We start from the raw sequence: 14,807 nt of genomic DNA, 5'->3' as shown, positions 1-14,807 counted from the left end.
AAATTGTATCACACCTGCTCTGTCTAGCCCCTGTTGTTCTTCAGTCTGCAAAACCTGGAGTTCCCTCTTATTTCTGGACAAGACTCTACTCTGAGTCTTCTGATTTCAGAGAGATCAAAACGTCAAAATTCCAAAAGACAGAGTCTAACTCAAGGGTTCTGCTTCCCCCTTTATTCTCTATGAAATACAAACCCCAGGTGTATTGATAAGTATTACAGCTGTGTGATGGCGACATTGCATTTACCATACTATTTTAACAATATATAGATTTGAAATTGTTCATAATAAAGTTCAAAAACTCAAGGCCCAAACAATTTCCAGATACTATATACTTTGCTTCCAGCCTTCCAACAGCAGGAAGGAATTCTGAGTTTTCATCTACCAACAGATAGTACTGAACCCCAAATCTGGGCATCACACACTTGGTGATTGCAGAGCAGACATGAGAGAGGGCTTTGCCTATAGTCTGCTCATTCAGGAACCACAGCTCCAAAAAATGTATTGGGCTGTTATGACCCATTAATTTCCTTTCCCAGGGCTGATTAAAATTTCATTTGGCCTCAGTTAGCTTTGAGAAGAACAAGTATCTCCTTAATCTATACATACAAAAAAGAACAAGTCCATTATTTTAATATGCTGCAAAACAAGTTACCTTATATGGACATAGATAAAATGAAAAGACATGGTGATGAGTTAGTCTATGTTATCAGAAGCACCTGCTATGGAAAATGGATTTAAGACACATTCTCATTTTCTGACTTTGCTCTCCCACATGGCCTTATTTTTATTTCTCATAATTATCTTTCCTCCTCCCTCCACTGCCTAGTTTGTTTTGCTCACCAGGACCTTGAGACTCTCCAGCATTTTGCCACATTTCTTCCCTCTTTCTAGTCTTTATCTTATATTGATATTAATAACAGCATCTGTAGCTGCACTGTAGCAGTTAAGAATGTAACTGCATCACTTCTTACCTACTCCATGACCACTACCCTGGCTCAAGCTACTACCTTTTCTAACCTGGATTATTACACCACCCTCCTAAGTGGTCTCCCTACCCCTGAGCATTGAATCTGTACATTGCTTTGAGCAGCATGGCCATTTTCACGATATTGAGTCTTTCCATCCATGAGTATGGGATGTGTTTCCATTTGTTTGTGTCACCTATGATTTCTTTCAGCAGTGTTTTGTAGTTTTCCTTGTAGACATCTTTCACCTCCATGGTAAATTATTCCTAGTTTTTTCTTCAGCTATTTTAAAAGGGATTAAGTTCTTAATTTGATCCTTAGCTTGGTCTTTGTTGGTGTATAGCAGTGCTACTGATTCATGGACATTGATTCTGTAACTTGAGGCTTTATTGAATTCATTTACCAATTCTAGGAGTCTTAGAGAAGCTTCAGGGTTTTCTAGGTATATGATTGTATCATTGGCAAATAGCAAGTTTGACTTCCTAAAATCAGAGGTATAATATTTAAAGGGGACATTGGAGTGGAACTAGTCATGATTTAGGCCTGTGATTATGGCGTTGTGTGATACTGAAATGTCTACCCGGGGTGGAGGGTGTGGCGCTCTGCATTCTGAAAACCAGGCGATCTTTGTCTGAGGGATGCAAAAAGACCCTGGAGTTGTAAGCAAAAGTATTTGTGTGTGCTTCTCCAAGGCTAAAATTTAGTAATTGCGACAGACACCACATGGTTCACAAAGCCTACAGTATTTACTATCCAGTCCTTTGCAGAAAAAGTTTGCTGACCCTTGGCATTCAGAGTTCAATAGAATATATCAGGGTTTTTCAGGTAGTAAGGATAAGTATTGTTTGTGAAATGTTCATTTCAGTTACGAGCGTGTGACACTGAATTGAGATACAAAATGCATTTTTTTTAGTATGGAAGGCAGACAAAAAAATTGAAAATCACTCTTGTAGTCTATGTTAAGGAATTGGATTTCATTTTAAAAGGAACCATTGTCAAGTTCTAAGCTGAGCTGTGATTTAACCAGTGTTGTGTTTTAGCAAGATCTGTCTGGCTGCAGTATAAAGAATGTTATAAAGGGAGGCAAGGTGAATAAGAGGCAGATTAGGAGACAATTTCCATCATCCAGATGAGAGATGCTGAAGCCTGGGCCACTGTGGTAGCAGTGGAAATAAAGAAAGTTTATCAGATATTTTTGGAAAAGTTCCTGAGTATTGATTTAAGGGCATAAAATACCTCTGTCTCAACAATATCCCTATTTTTCTGCTAAAAGGGGGAAAAAAAGAATGGCACTGGCAAAGCATCTCAGTGTTTACCATCGCATTTAACTCAGCTCTGACATTGAAAACCCTGAGAACTATATCCCACACTGACAAGTTCTGGGCCACTGAGGCAAATTAAGAACACTTCAACAACAAAATGTTTTAAATAACTTGGTATTTAGCCTCTCTGTATAGAGGCCTCCTTTGGAGAAGCTGGTCTACTCATTACCAAAGACTTTAAGCATGTAGTTGGGATCATTCCTCTCCTCCCTTTCCATTTTTTTTTTTAAATCTGACCTCACCTCTTAGTTTAGCTCCATGTCAGGGCACTTGCTAACTTAGAAGGACCAGATAAATGTCCTTTGGGGGCCTATCAACACCTCTTCAACTCCACTTGCAATATGAGGCAGGCATAAAAACAAATCCCTAGGTTTCTGATGGCCCAGTGCTTACAGCTGATTCAGCCACATTTCCCAACTGATTGTTCCACCCCAATTTCTTTCCTTATAGTATCCTGGGGTTTCAATTTCTTTTTCAAACATGCCTTCCCTATTCACTACCACTATAACCTTGCCTTAGCCATCAACCTCCCTCACCCTCAACTAACTTTCTAGATCTAAAAAAGTAGCCAAGGCCTGTTACTAACATATACTGGGATTGACTCCAACTGTGCTGACTTGTAACACACATGAATACATCCTTGACAGATTGCTTGAAACCCAGAGGGACAGATGAATATAGGGTTACCAGACCTTTATTTCAAGGGCTGTTGACTAGCTAGAGTGCACAGACTCTAAAAGGAGCCACAGTCCTGCCATGCATGACTAATGCAACTTGAAAGGCAGGAACTGGGTAGAGAAGGAGTAGGAACATGCCTAGGAGGCTGATCAAAAGCACCCTAGCTTGAAAATCCCACTGCTGCAATCACTTCTTTGGGCCATGACATTGGTTTCCCAAAGATCTCAGTTAAAATGTCAACACATTCTCCAGGATGGATAAATGCCTTAAGACATTAGCACCCACTATTGCTCCTCTAGTCAGAAAGAACTTATCAGGTTGGTTGTTGGTCCCTTAAGAGTAATTGAAAAGAATAATAATTCCTAAGTAGACAAACATGGATTTGAATCCTAGCTCTGTCATTTAGTATTCATGTGGCCCTGGGCAAGTTCTCATAAGCTTTCTGAGCCTCAATTTATTTGTGTAAAAATATTATTTATTTATATGTCTTTATTTACTACATAAGTTGCTGTAAGGATAAAATGGGATAATGTTTGTAAAGTGTCTCGCACATAGTAAGTGCTCATGAAAAGTCTTGTTCCCTTAAGTCCTAGCACTCCCCACTCTGCCCAGGCCTTGAATGTCCACATTAAATGAGTTGCCCACAAAAAAGCAGTAAATGGATGGAAGTGTCAGATATGTGCAAATAGGTTATTTGTGAAGGTATAGAAAGATTAAGACCTGAAAATCTCTGTTTTCGAAGTAACAGCCCTATCCCTTTACAAGTGGTAGCAGTGCATTCAAGGTATACCTCTCTAAGGCATGTCTATACCCCCAAACCAAAATAACATAAATGGTTACTTGTATCTTTGTCTCTGGAGAAGGTATCATCTCCTGTTGGAGAATGCCCTTTTACATATCAATTCCCATCATGGTTTCTTGACTTCACACACAGCATGTCAGTGACATATACAAGATGTGTAACAAGCAGTTTGGATAATTTTAATACTTATTTTGTTTTGTTTTATAAAGTTGAATCGATTTGAGGTAATGCCTATAATCTTGCCACTCTCCCACACTTAGGCAGAGTTACTGGCGTTGTCAATGACCTTGGATATGCCTGTGCTGCATACGTAAATGTCCTTCATCATGTGAGACTTTATTTTCTCTTGCTCTTTCATGGAGGATCTTATTTTAGGGTGGAGTTGCCATTTCCTTTCCAGCTCCTCCCCCTGAAAAAAAAAAAAAGGGGTAGTTGAAATGGGGTCAAAGAAACTTATTTTGTTTTTGGTGTGGACTAACCCAGAAGCATGCATATAGCCTCCTATGACTTAATGCCCTCCAAGCCAGTGACACAGAAGCCTCCTTCCAATATGCTTTTATGAACATCTGGGAGTTTGCGTGAACATCTGTACATACATCAGTATATGTGACTCCATGTGTCCCAGCATGTCTGTGCTTGTATTCTGATGCAACACCTGTTAAACTACAGTAGCAAATTGCTGGCTATTGCTGTGGCTTTAGGGCTAATTCTGGAGCATAAGATGCAATCTCAATTTAACACAGGTGGATAGAGATAACAGGAAGATGGAGATCCAGGGAGACAGTGGATTTCCTTGAGATCATTTTTAATTGTCCGGAGAGAATAGGTCATGCTGAAGCAATTTAGCCTTTAACCACTAACGGCACTATTTGGAAATGTTCTGCCATGCTCCTGTTTTTCCTCTACTCTGGTTTTTCTTTTTTTCCTGCCAGTTGCAGGCAGAATGAATACTTACAGCCCAAGTGCTAAGTCCCAGAGAATAACAGCTTGGATAAAGAAAGCTTGTCAGGGCTTTCTCTGCAGCCATGTTCTGTGCAAAGTCAGAGGCTCTCCTGTTGCTTCACTTTCAAACCTGAAGGCATCAAAGGGGCAGCCAGGTCATCTTTTTTTTAAACTCTCTTTTCCCCTGCTGTCAGCCTCCACTATTTCTCACCCTTTTTAAAATTAATTCTTCAGAGAAGTCTCACTGTCAAGTTGCCCTGAAATGATTTATTTTAAAGAATGGCTTTAGCGCTCTTGTTTAAAGTACCATCCAGGAAAGTCTTTACCATTCCACATATGTATGGGACTCCCTCTTCAGGCAATGGTATTGACTGGGGTAGAAAGCAGAGGAGGTACTCAGGAAATGCGTGGAACCCACTGGAGGAAGTGGCCCCCCACTTAGTTGGAGAGTCGTGAATGCTGTGAAATAGAAAAGGCAAAAGGAACCCTTGGGGTCTGAACATCAATGACTTCACTAAGGACTGGTGACCTCTTAGGTCTAAGAGTAGCCCCCCGTGAGCCAACAAACACTCTCCAAAACACATTCCACCAAACACTCAATAATTTTTCCATAATAGCCTTTAATACTAAAATGCATTAAATTTTTGAAGCAGAGAAAACACATTTAAAGGGGGAAACAGAGAACCACCAGATAAAAGGAAACAATGTGGCAGATAACACCATTTAAAACATAACTGTAATAATTTAATAAAGCTGCTTTATCATCTTCATAAAATAGACAGTGGTGATTCTTTTTTGTCTTTTTTCTTTTTACAATGATTCAATCACTGTGAAAATGTACATAACATACAGATCAGCATATACAACAACTTTATCTTCATATAATCAGCAACAGACTGCTTAATGAGACATACTGTACTTGCATCCCTCTAAATTTCCACCCTGGTTTGACAGGTAAACAGTAATAGTGTCATCAGGCTCATTCCCCTCACTAGAGGAGCGAAGGCGTAAGCCTTTTGCAACTAATACCTTAGCATTCAAATAGCACAAAGAGGTATTTGTTGCTGAATTTCTAGCTTGAGCTAGTCTGGCTCTTGGTCATTAAAGTCTGTATCCTAGCCTTCCTCAGCTGAACGCCAGCCAGTGCCAGTAAAAAACTACTTAACTAGTGCTGTAATGGTGTTAGCTGGTTTGTTTGCTAAGGTTGACAGCAACTTTCGGTTAGTAACAAGGTCATCTTGAATTGCCAACACAGCTGGAGCAACAGTCGGCATCATCCGTTTTCCCTAATGACCTACAATGCTTTCCAATCAAGATCAGGTGTTTGTGGGTTATTCTTTACCAAGAGCGCCTTCCAAACTATATTTCAGACAAGGTGGTAGATTTTCTTTGTTTCACAAAAGCAATATGATTCCTATTTGAAATTAATTCACTTTTGCACAACAAGTGACCCACAGGCCAATTCCAGCCTCACAAGAAAACAAAGAGAGCTGCAACAACTTCATTAGGACAATGTGTTTTGCTCTGGAATATTTCATTATCAATATAAAGCCACCCGGTCCCGGTCCCACCCCCACACATCCCCTTTGAATATTACTTTGTTACATATTTAAACTAAAGAACAACATCTCAATACACTTCAGTGGCAGCAGATACAATTTGACTCATGAAATGACATCCTTAAATGTAATTTTACCAAGAAGGCAAACACTAGGACTGTATACAATGGATTTCTTAAGCTCACTTATGCCAGTTTTTCGAAGTCAATAAGGGTCTTTTTACCCAGGGTAAAGAGCCAAGTGGACCAACTTGTCAGAATGCTTTGGGGAACATTCAACATCAAAATGATCCCCGGAAAGTGGATTGTAATTCCAGCCAGAACTGCTATTATATACAATAATAATCCTTTTTTCACCCTGGATGCCCAGTCGAGCTATTCCCTTCACCCTGCCTCTTCCTAAACTGCCCTTTGTCCTTGCTGCTTTAAGTGGACCACTTTGGTTTTTACTTTTTAAAATATGATAAGGTTATAGGGAAAAGTCAACTAAATTCCCTTATACCATCAGTCAGTCATATGCTGAAGTAACACTATCAAGATGATGCTCTGGGTGGTTCCAGTTTTCAGAGATCTAAATTGTATTTTTCAAAATATTTTTGATTAGAGATCAATGAATCACTAAGTGAACAAATTTGTTTCAATGAACACCTTAGGTGCAATTAGCTCTATCAGGCAGGTTTCTACTAGAGAAATGGTCCTCAAAATATGGTCCCTGGATCAGCTGCATTAGTATCATCTGGGAATTTTTAGATACACAAAAATGCAGACCCCACCCCAGACCAACTGAATTTAAAACTCTGTCAGGGAGCTATCAACTTGTGCTTTAACAAGCCCTCAACCTTTAATGGGCATCTGATTCATAAGCATTTTTGAACACCACCCCCAGAATTTTTTATTCAATTGGTCTTGGTGGGGACGGAGAATTAGCTCTTCTAACAAGTCCCCACGTAATGTTGTTGCTGCAGATCCAGGAACTACACTTCAGAACCACTGCTCTACAGAAACTGTAGGATCCTTTGGGGCCCATTACCTATTTCAGCAATAAGGTGGGCCATAATTTACTCTACTGGCTGTAAGAGGACCAAAGGGATGGTAAGTTCCATTCTGAAGAGGTTCATAGATTAGTCCCTAAAGGGAAAAGTAAAAAGGGATTCCACATGGCATTGCCCCCTTCTCCTTTGTTATATTGTATATCCCCATATTTGGAGGAAAGCAATCTATCAATGTAAACTAGACTCCTTATATTGGATGAAGTAGTTTACCTGTCTGGGGAATTGCCAAAGCAGTTGTTATTAAAGCATGTCACACTTCAACACCAACTCCTCCTTAAAAGGGACATCAGAATAAATGGAATAGAACTCCCTAGGACTTAGGAACCGAAATTCCTCCCTTGAGTTTAAGTGTGGAACATGTTTAGAGAAGGAAAAGGAAGAATATTTGGCCCTGTGGACCTTGTAGCTTTTCACAAGACATGCCAAAAAGGAGAAGGTGGGGTGCAGAGGGGGGCAGGAAACATGAGCCAAAGGGAAATTTAGGATCCTTGCTCAGAATGCCTATTTGCAGGTACAGCCTGCCTACAAAACCAGCTTACAAAGCCTTCCTAGGATGCACTTGTGCTTCTGAGAGGACTCATACATCAGACAATTGTGGGGAAAATATTTCCTTAATGAGAGGAATTCTCTGAACATGCTCAGTGAGGTTTGGAAGCCAAAAAACTCTGACTGCCCACTGAGAACAAAGTATTTGGAGAGGGAAAGATGATGGATCTATAGCTTGAAGATTAATTAGTAAAAGAAATTAAGAAAACCAAAGAGAAAAGCAAAGCCAATGCCAATGCCACTCTAACCATTTAAAATTTGGATGATAAGAGTCATGGCAACCAGTGGCCTCTCTGGCTTAACAGCCACGCGACATTTAATGTTCCCACTTTCGACAATCTTTTCTGCTCCCTCGTTCCCACTGAGCATAGCAAGGAATACACCTGTAAAAAATTGTGAAGTCTGACTTCAAAGTGACCTTGAAATGGCTGCTAATAACATAATATCAGAATGGATCAGGGTGAGAAACAGTCTAAATTCTATAGGCAGTCGTCATAACTTAAAGGGAAATTTTTTTTTTAATGTGTTAATCAAATAGTCACTTGCAAAGAAAAATAATTTAAAATTCACAATCAAAATGAAATAAATCAAAGGGAGAAAACTATGAGAGGCAATGAAATGAGGCAAAATGAAGATGTTATGATAATTCATCCTTAATTGTGTCAGTTTCAGAGGGAAATTTGCAGCCACACCAATATTTTGCATGAGGTAGTATGCAGGACTGAATAAGAAATAAGGATGGATTTGTAGCTTCATTATAGGTTCTTTTTCAGAAATGTTCTCCCCTACCTAACCCCATCCCTACTGACTTACCCACCCCCTCCCTCAAAACCCTTCTCCCTCCCATAAAAGAAAATATTCCTAGTAATGTGTAAAGCTAGGAACTCAGGAAAAAATAAGTAAAACATTCAAAAGAGCTGACTTATCTATCTAAACTTAAGAAAATAAATCCTCTTTTGCATTCTAGTGCTCTAACCTCTAGGCCTTCTTTCTGTGTACTCTTGAATTTCAAAAAATGAAACAAATGAAAACAGAACCGTAAAACTTGTTTCTCTAGAAACAGCTCTCTTAAGATCAAGGCAGAACAAAGGTGACATATTTCTTTATTTTTAAATAATAAATTCTTAGGCTGCAAAAATACTATGTTGGGTAGCGAATATTAATAGACAAAAGATAAATGAGGGAGCTAGAGGAATGTTAAAATGGAAAAAAAGGATGTAAAGTTTGTTAATTTAAAAGGGGTGTATTTGTAGCCTACAGCAAAAAGAGTTAGCTAAATCTAAGGGATTTTTAATATTTTTGTGTTCACATTTTTAATCAAAAAGTATTAGTCATAAAAAGACGAGTTCAAGTGTCTGCGTGTCTCCATTTAGAAGGCACAGTAATTGGATTAGCGATGCTGTTCCCTGTTACCTGTCTTTTCCAACATGTACACTTTGTACTGCTTACTCTATCCCTATGTATAAGCCTAAGATACAGAGCAACCTGGAGTTCTCAATTCCAGCCCATGACGTGCTTTGCAGTCTAATTCTAATTATGATTGGGAAACACTGAATCAGGAAGTGTGTGTCTGAAGAGATGCTAATTTAGATCTTAAAATAGATTCAGTCATTTTCAGTTTTAGATGATAGGAGAGAGGGAATTCTCAGCCTGGAAACATAACTTCAGGAGCAACTTTCCCGTTCAGGGCCTGAAAATCTAAAAGATGAATGTCATAAAACTTTCAGCACAGTATTTCTGACAACTGCAAATTAGATAGCAGCCTATCCAAAAATGACTTTCTGCCATGATCTATCATGGACCTGGGCAGATCACTGAAAGGCAGGAAAAATACTTTGCAAGGTGGTGAGCAATCACTACATGGGTTAAAAAACATGAGTATCCTCCAAGTACTCAATCTATATGAGTGGTGTTGCTCATTCATTTGCTGTCTCAGTTGTTTGCACTTTGTTTTTGTCTGTAGTTTTATTATTTTTTTTAAGAAAAAACACCAACCTTTAAAAGCCTTTTGCCATCACCACACACATAGCAATTTGCAATATCAAATACAACAATAGCACAGCTAGCAAAAGGGTTTTTAAAGCAGGGGTGTCCACAGCAAAGTAGCGGCATTGGAAAGTACTTGAGCTTTGGAAACAACCTTTTGGGGGCTCAATTTCACATCACTGAATCAATGAATAGTACACAATAAATGACCATTAACTTGTCTACACTACAAAAAACAGTGGCGAGCTTATTAAAGGTGTCCAGAGCTTTCTTTTTTTTTTTCTTTTTTCTTTTTGCTTTTTTTAATGTAATCCTCCACAAACAATGGTAATTTATATTATAATTTTGACATAGAAAAATATATAAATTCAAACACTTAATACATAATACTTTTCACAACTGAATTTGTCTCTGTTTCCCCAACATCGAGGCCCCATGAACAACTCAAGCCAAAGCTAATTTGCTCCAACTGAACACCCCTGCTGCCTGTTGAAACAAGGGATTGTCACAGAATGATAAGTTATCTATAAACAATACATTTAGGGAAAGCTCTGAAATACAGCCACTTGAGAACGAACCATTGGTGAGCAATTAAAACAAGCAGCTCCTGCTTCTTCACTAGCCAGTGTGGTTTCTTTCTCTTCTTCCCGGAGAATGGTTTAGAGAACGATATCCTTCAGACGCTTCACACCAGGGGACTCTTTGTTGCGACCTTCCTTCAGAATGGGGTTGACCTCATGCATGACTTTCTCGCTGTCAGCTCCACGGGGCTCAGCTTCAGAGGGACGAGAAGGGCCATTGTTGACATTGTTGACATACTGCTCCAGATCACGGGCCGGAGGAGCCAGCGCAATGGTGTAAGACACGGAAGGCTTGGTGGGTAGAGGGCTCTTGAGGTGGAGCGGGGAGGTGACAGGGCTAATTGCCTCACAGCCATTGCCTGCCTCCCGGATAACGCTGTTGACCTTGGGGCTGCAGATGGTCACATCAACAGTCCTCTTGCCTTTCAGGGTGGGCCTCTCCTCAGCCGGGTGGTTGCTGACATCTTTCCCAAAGGTTGCAAAAGTCCGTTTGGTGGGGCCGCAGTCGTCATAAGGCTCTACATCAGCAGCAGCAGCTTCAATGGACAGCGCAATGATGTTCCTCACATGCTCCGGGGACTTGGAACGGATGGGCATGGGATTCCGGGGCATCCAGCACCTGTCAGAGTGGCCAAGAATCCGGCATTCTTCCCGGCAATGAAATCCCTCATTCTGATCTGTTTGAAAAAAGAAAATACCAATTTCATCAGCTTTTCCCAGGAATCACTGTTACTCCCCAGTGTTCTGGTTTCTTAGATATCCACAGGCCCCTCTGGGAAATGGCACTTTTAGATAGTCCTTTATTGCCTTTTGGGACAAGTATGAAGAACTAGATTATTAAAAGGCTGTAGAGCTTCCCCTATGTACATCCCTTTTAAGGTTCCCACTACTGACAAAACCAAAAAACTAAAGGGAAACACATTATGATGAAAATACATATATATTCTAAAGTTTATCCAGAGCATCAAGATACTGAGAGTCAATCATTTTCATCAACAACTCCTGCCAAAAATCACCTATGTTTGAAACTGGATTCAGGAGATGAGGGAGTGGAGGCACGGAAGGGAAAGCAACAGTCAGTATATTTAAGAAGCCTTGGCCATATTTTTGAACAACAGCACTGCCCAACACCCTTCCATCTTACCCATCACTGATACACAGTGCTTAATTTAAGTTTAGATTGATATCCTACTCTCTATGAAAACCCAATCACACCCCTTCCTTTTGACCACCAGTCCCACCAGCCAGTCTCCTCACTATGCCACTTCCATGACTTTATTTGCCATCAGAAGGAATATACTGAGATCCCGTCTTTCCAGCTGACTCATAAGCTTCAATTGGCCCTATGCAAACATCAGTCACATGTTCGGCATCGTTAATTAGACCCAACTAGCCATCCCTCCTTATCTTTCTTATCTGCAGTTTTGTTGGAGAAATACTTCTTAAAATAAAGAAATCATTCATGGATTATTTTAACTCTATCCTGGAAGATCTCAGCAGTTACAATTCACAATTTTGGGGACACACATTTCTCTTTCCAGGTCAGGTTCACTAAGGGTTAAAGCTTCAATTTGGCTCTCAGAGAGACTTACTACACAGGCTTTATCAAGCATGAACCCAGGGTTAACTTCTGCCTGTCACTGGAAAACTGTTAATCTCAATGTTTGTTTTATAGCCCTAGTTTTCCAGATCTATTTATATTTATGTTATATTCTTACAAGAGAACGACCTAGTGAAAATTTTCATCACACTGCACAATGCATCAAAATATGAGCAGTTTAACATTTACAGAAAATACATATATATACATATGTATGTAAAATATACATACATATACATATATGTGTGTGCATGTGTGTGTATATATATACTGTGACTGATTTTTTGGCAGGGGAAGATGTCTGCAATTCAGAGTCTTACCTGGCATCAATCTATATATAACACACCTTCCTTGTATACTTGTATTTCTATTTTGTTGGCATTTTTTGGTTGCTTCATTAAAGAGTAAATGGCATAGCAAAGCAAGGAACTGCTCTGCCTCATTCATCAAAAGTTCTTTGGCAAAGGGGAACAAGGGAGACGGCTCAAGGAATAACAGTTGAATTGGCTGTACACTTCATTGTTTGGAGGAAAGATATTAGAAGCCTGTTAAATATCAAGGATCTAATCTAAGCTAAATCCAAATTTCAACACAATTCTGGGCATGGTCCCTGACCTCACTTAAGCTACTTAAAAACAAACTAAAGACAAGACCTCTTCAGTGTACCTGGACATAATTTGCCAATTTATCTTTAAGATGGAACCTTTCAGCCCCCTTTCAGTGGGGAAATAAAACACTCAGAATTTTGCACAGTGGGAACCAAATAACAAGTGAACAACATCACCAACAGAGAAAGTGCCTTCCACATAGATAGGACGATGTTTCATGCAAATTCTGGCACAATTCCACATCAGGCTGCATGGCCACTTCTGCAAAAATCAAAGGTCTGTCAAAGCCCTTTCTCTGCCCCTTCCCTGCAAACTCTCTCAGTTGCCATCTGATGCCCTGTTATCATTCAACATACATATGTACCTGAGAGGCAGAAAATATGAAAGTAAGGGAAGTGTGTTGGGATGTACTTGAGAAGCACTTTGTGTAGACGAAACAGAATGATCCACTTTTAATCAGTTTCCTCCAAATATAGTGCTTTCCCCAGGAGGTCCCAAGATCCCTTTACTAGAACAGAAGTCACATCTTTAGGGTTTCCCAGTAAGCTGTTTTTGCCTCTTCATCTCTACTGAGGCCTATCTGGTAACTTTCCAAATAATACCTCTAAAAAATTAGTAAGAGTGTTTCAGGGTAAAGAGAGTAAGCAGGTGCAAGTTGGGGTAAAGTTCAATAAATTATTTCAATTTCTACAAATCAGAGTAAAATTCCCTGGAAGCCAGCAAAAAAGTGTTCAGAAAGCTGCAAGATCTCTGTCCTTTTTGTCCGTAACTGAAATACATAAAAGCATAAAGACCTAACCTTAGAGCCCCATGGACATGTGAGCAACTAGGAAACTCCCAGCCAGCCCTGAAACCATGAATATGTGAGCAACTATGAAAAGAAAATCCCAGCCAGATTAAAACTGATATTGCAGGCCACTTGCTCACACTTCTAAAGCAGAACAGTAGTGAAGTACAATTGAGTAGAATCTGCCCAATGTTGTTCTCAACATGAAGCTCTTATTTCTTTGAGAGTCGTTTTTTTTTTTTTTTTTTTTTTTTTTTGAGATGAAGTCTTGCTCTGTTGTCACCCAGGCTGGATTGCAGTGGCAGGATCGCAGTTCACTGCAACCTCCACCTCCCAGGTTCAAGGGATTCTCCTGCCTCAGCCTCCCGAGTAGCTGGGACTACAGGTACGCGCCACCACGCCCGGCTAATTTTTGTATTTTTAATAGAGACGGGGTTTCACCATGTTGGCCAGGCTGGTCTCAAACTTCTGACCTCATGATCCACCTACCTCGGCCTCCCAAAGTGCTGGGATTACAGGTGTGACCCACCATGCCTGGCCTTCTTTCAGTTTTTAATATGAAGTGACTGTCCTCTGATTTTGAGATTCAGCTTTTTTCAACACCATTCAATAGGAGAATGCCACCCATGTGTCACCCTGAATCCAAGTACAGTGCCCCTTCCCTATACTAGGCTGCCTCAAATTAACTGCATGACGAGACTTGGAACCCCAGAATATAGGGAGGGAGAATAGAAAGCCCAGAGGCAGACATCTCCAAAAACTTATAAATATAAGAAGACAAGGGCAAGGAATTCAATCTTCTCTGAGACTTCTCTGCATAGATAGTACTTGCCTTCAGCTTGCCCATTGTCTAAATGAAACAATCACTGCCTGGGAAAAGGGAAAAGTAGACTAACTCAGGACATACCCAACAATGCAATCAGTCGAAGCCTCCCTACCAAGCTCACTGAGCCGACTCCAGCTCCATATGAGCTGGAATCATATGCAGTTTTCTCAGATTACTTATGTAAACTTATATGCACTGCCATTACCTCATGCAAGAGAAGATGTGAATCTAAGAGACTCTTTTAATCACAATGTCTCATCCTTGGCTTGGATCTGATAACCATATATTTTTAAGTCCTTACCAAGGGCACTGAGTTGCTGTTTCTTATTTTTGTGTTTCAGATATTTTGTGACATTTTTGTCTATACAATTACAATGAAATCTAATTTAGCTTAAAAATGTTCATAGGGCTGGGCGCAGTGGCTCAAGCCTGTAATCCCAGCACTTTGGGAGGCCGAGGCAGGTGGATCACAAGGTCAAGAGATCAAGACCATCCTGGTCAACATGGTGAAACCCTGTCTCTACTAAAAATACAAAAAATTAGCGGGGCATGGT

The 14,807-nt window shown here is 40.0% G+C and overlaps 1 protein-coding gene across 5 annotated transcripts in view; it reads right to left on the bottom strand.

The window, feature by feature from the left end:
- Positions 1-5,309: 5,309 nt before the first annotated feature.
- The window catches only part of PCDH19 (protocadherin 19), a 118,097-nt gene continuing 108,599 nt past the window's right edge, over positions 5,310-14,807 (bottom strand). For all 5 annotated transcript variants that reach the window (XM_003940119.3, XM_074392334.1, XM_074392335.1 and 2 more), the window contains one exon: positions 5,310-11,109. In XM_003940119.3, coding sequence (XP_003940168.1) covers positions 10,511-11,109 — 599 coding nt within the window. In that variant the 3' untranslated portion in view covers positions 5,310-10,510. The remainder of the gene's footprint in view (positions 11,110-14,807) is intronic.

Source organism: Saimiri boliviensis, chromosome X, assembly GCF_048565385.1.
Source record: "Saimiri boliviensis isolate mSaiBol1 chromosome X, mSaiBol1.pri, whole genome shotgun sequence".
NCBI classification, from domain to species: domain Eukaryota; kingdom Metazoa; phylum Chordata; class Mammalia; order Primates; family Cebidae; genus Saimiri; species Saimiri boliviensis.
The sequence above is the reverse complement of the archived record's forward strand: the minus strand, read 5'-3'. Positions and strand labels throughout refer to the sequence as shown.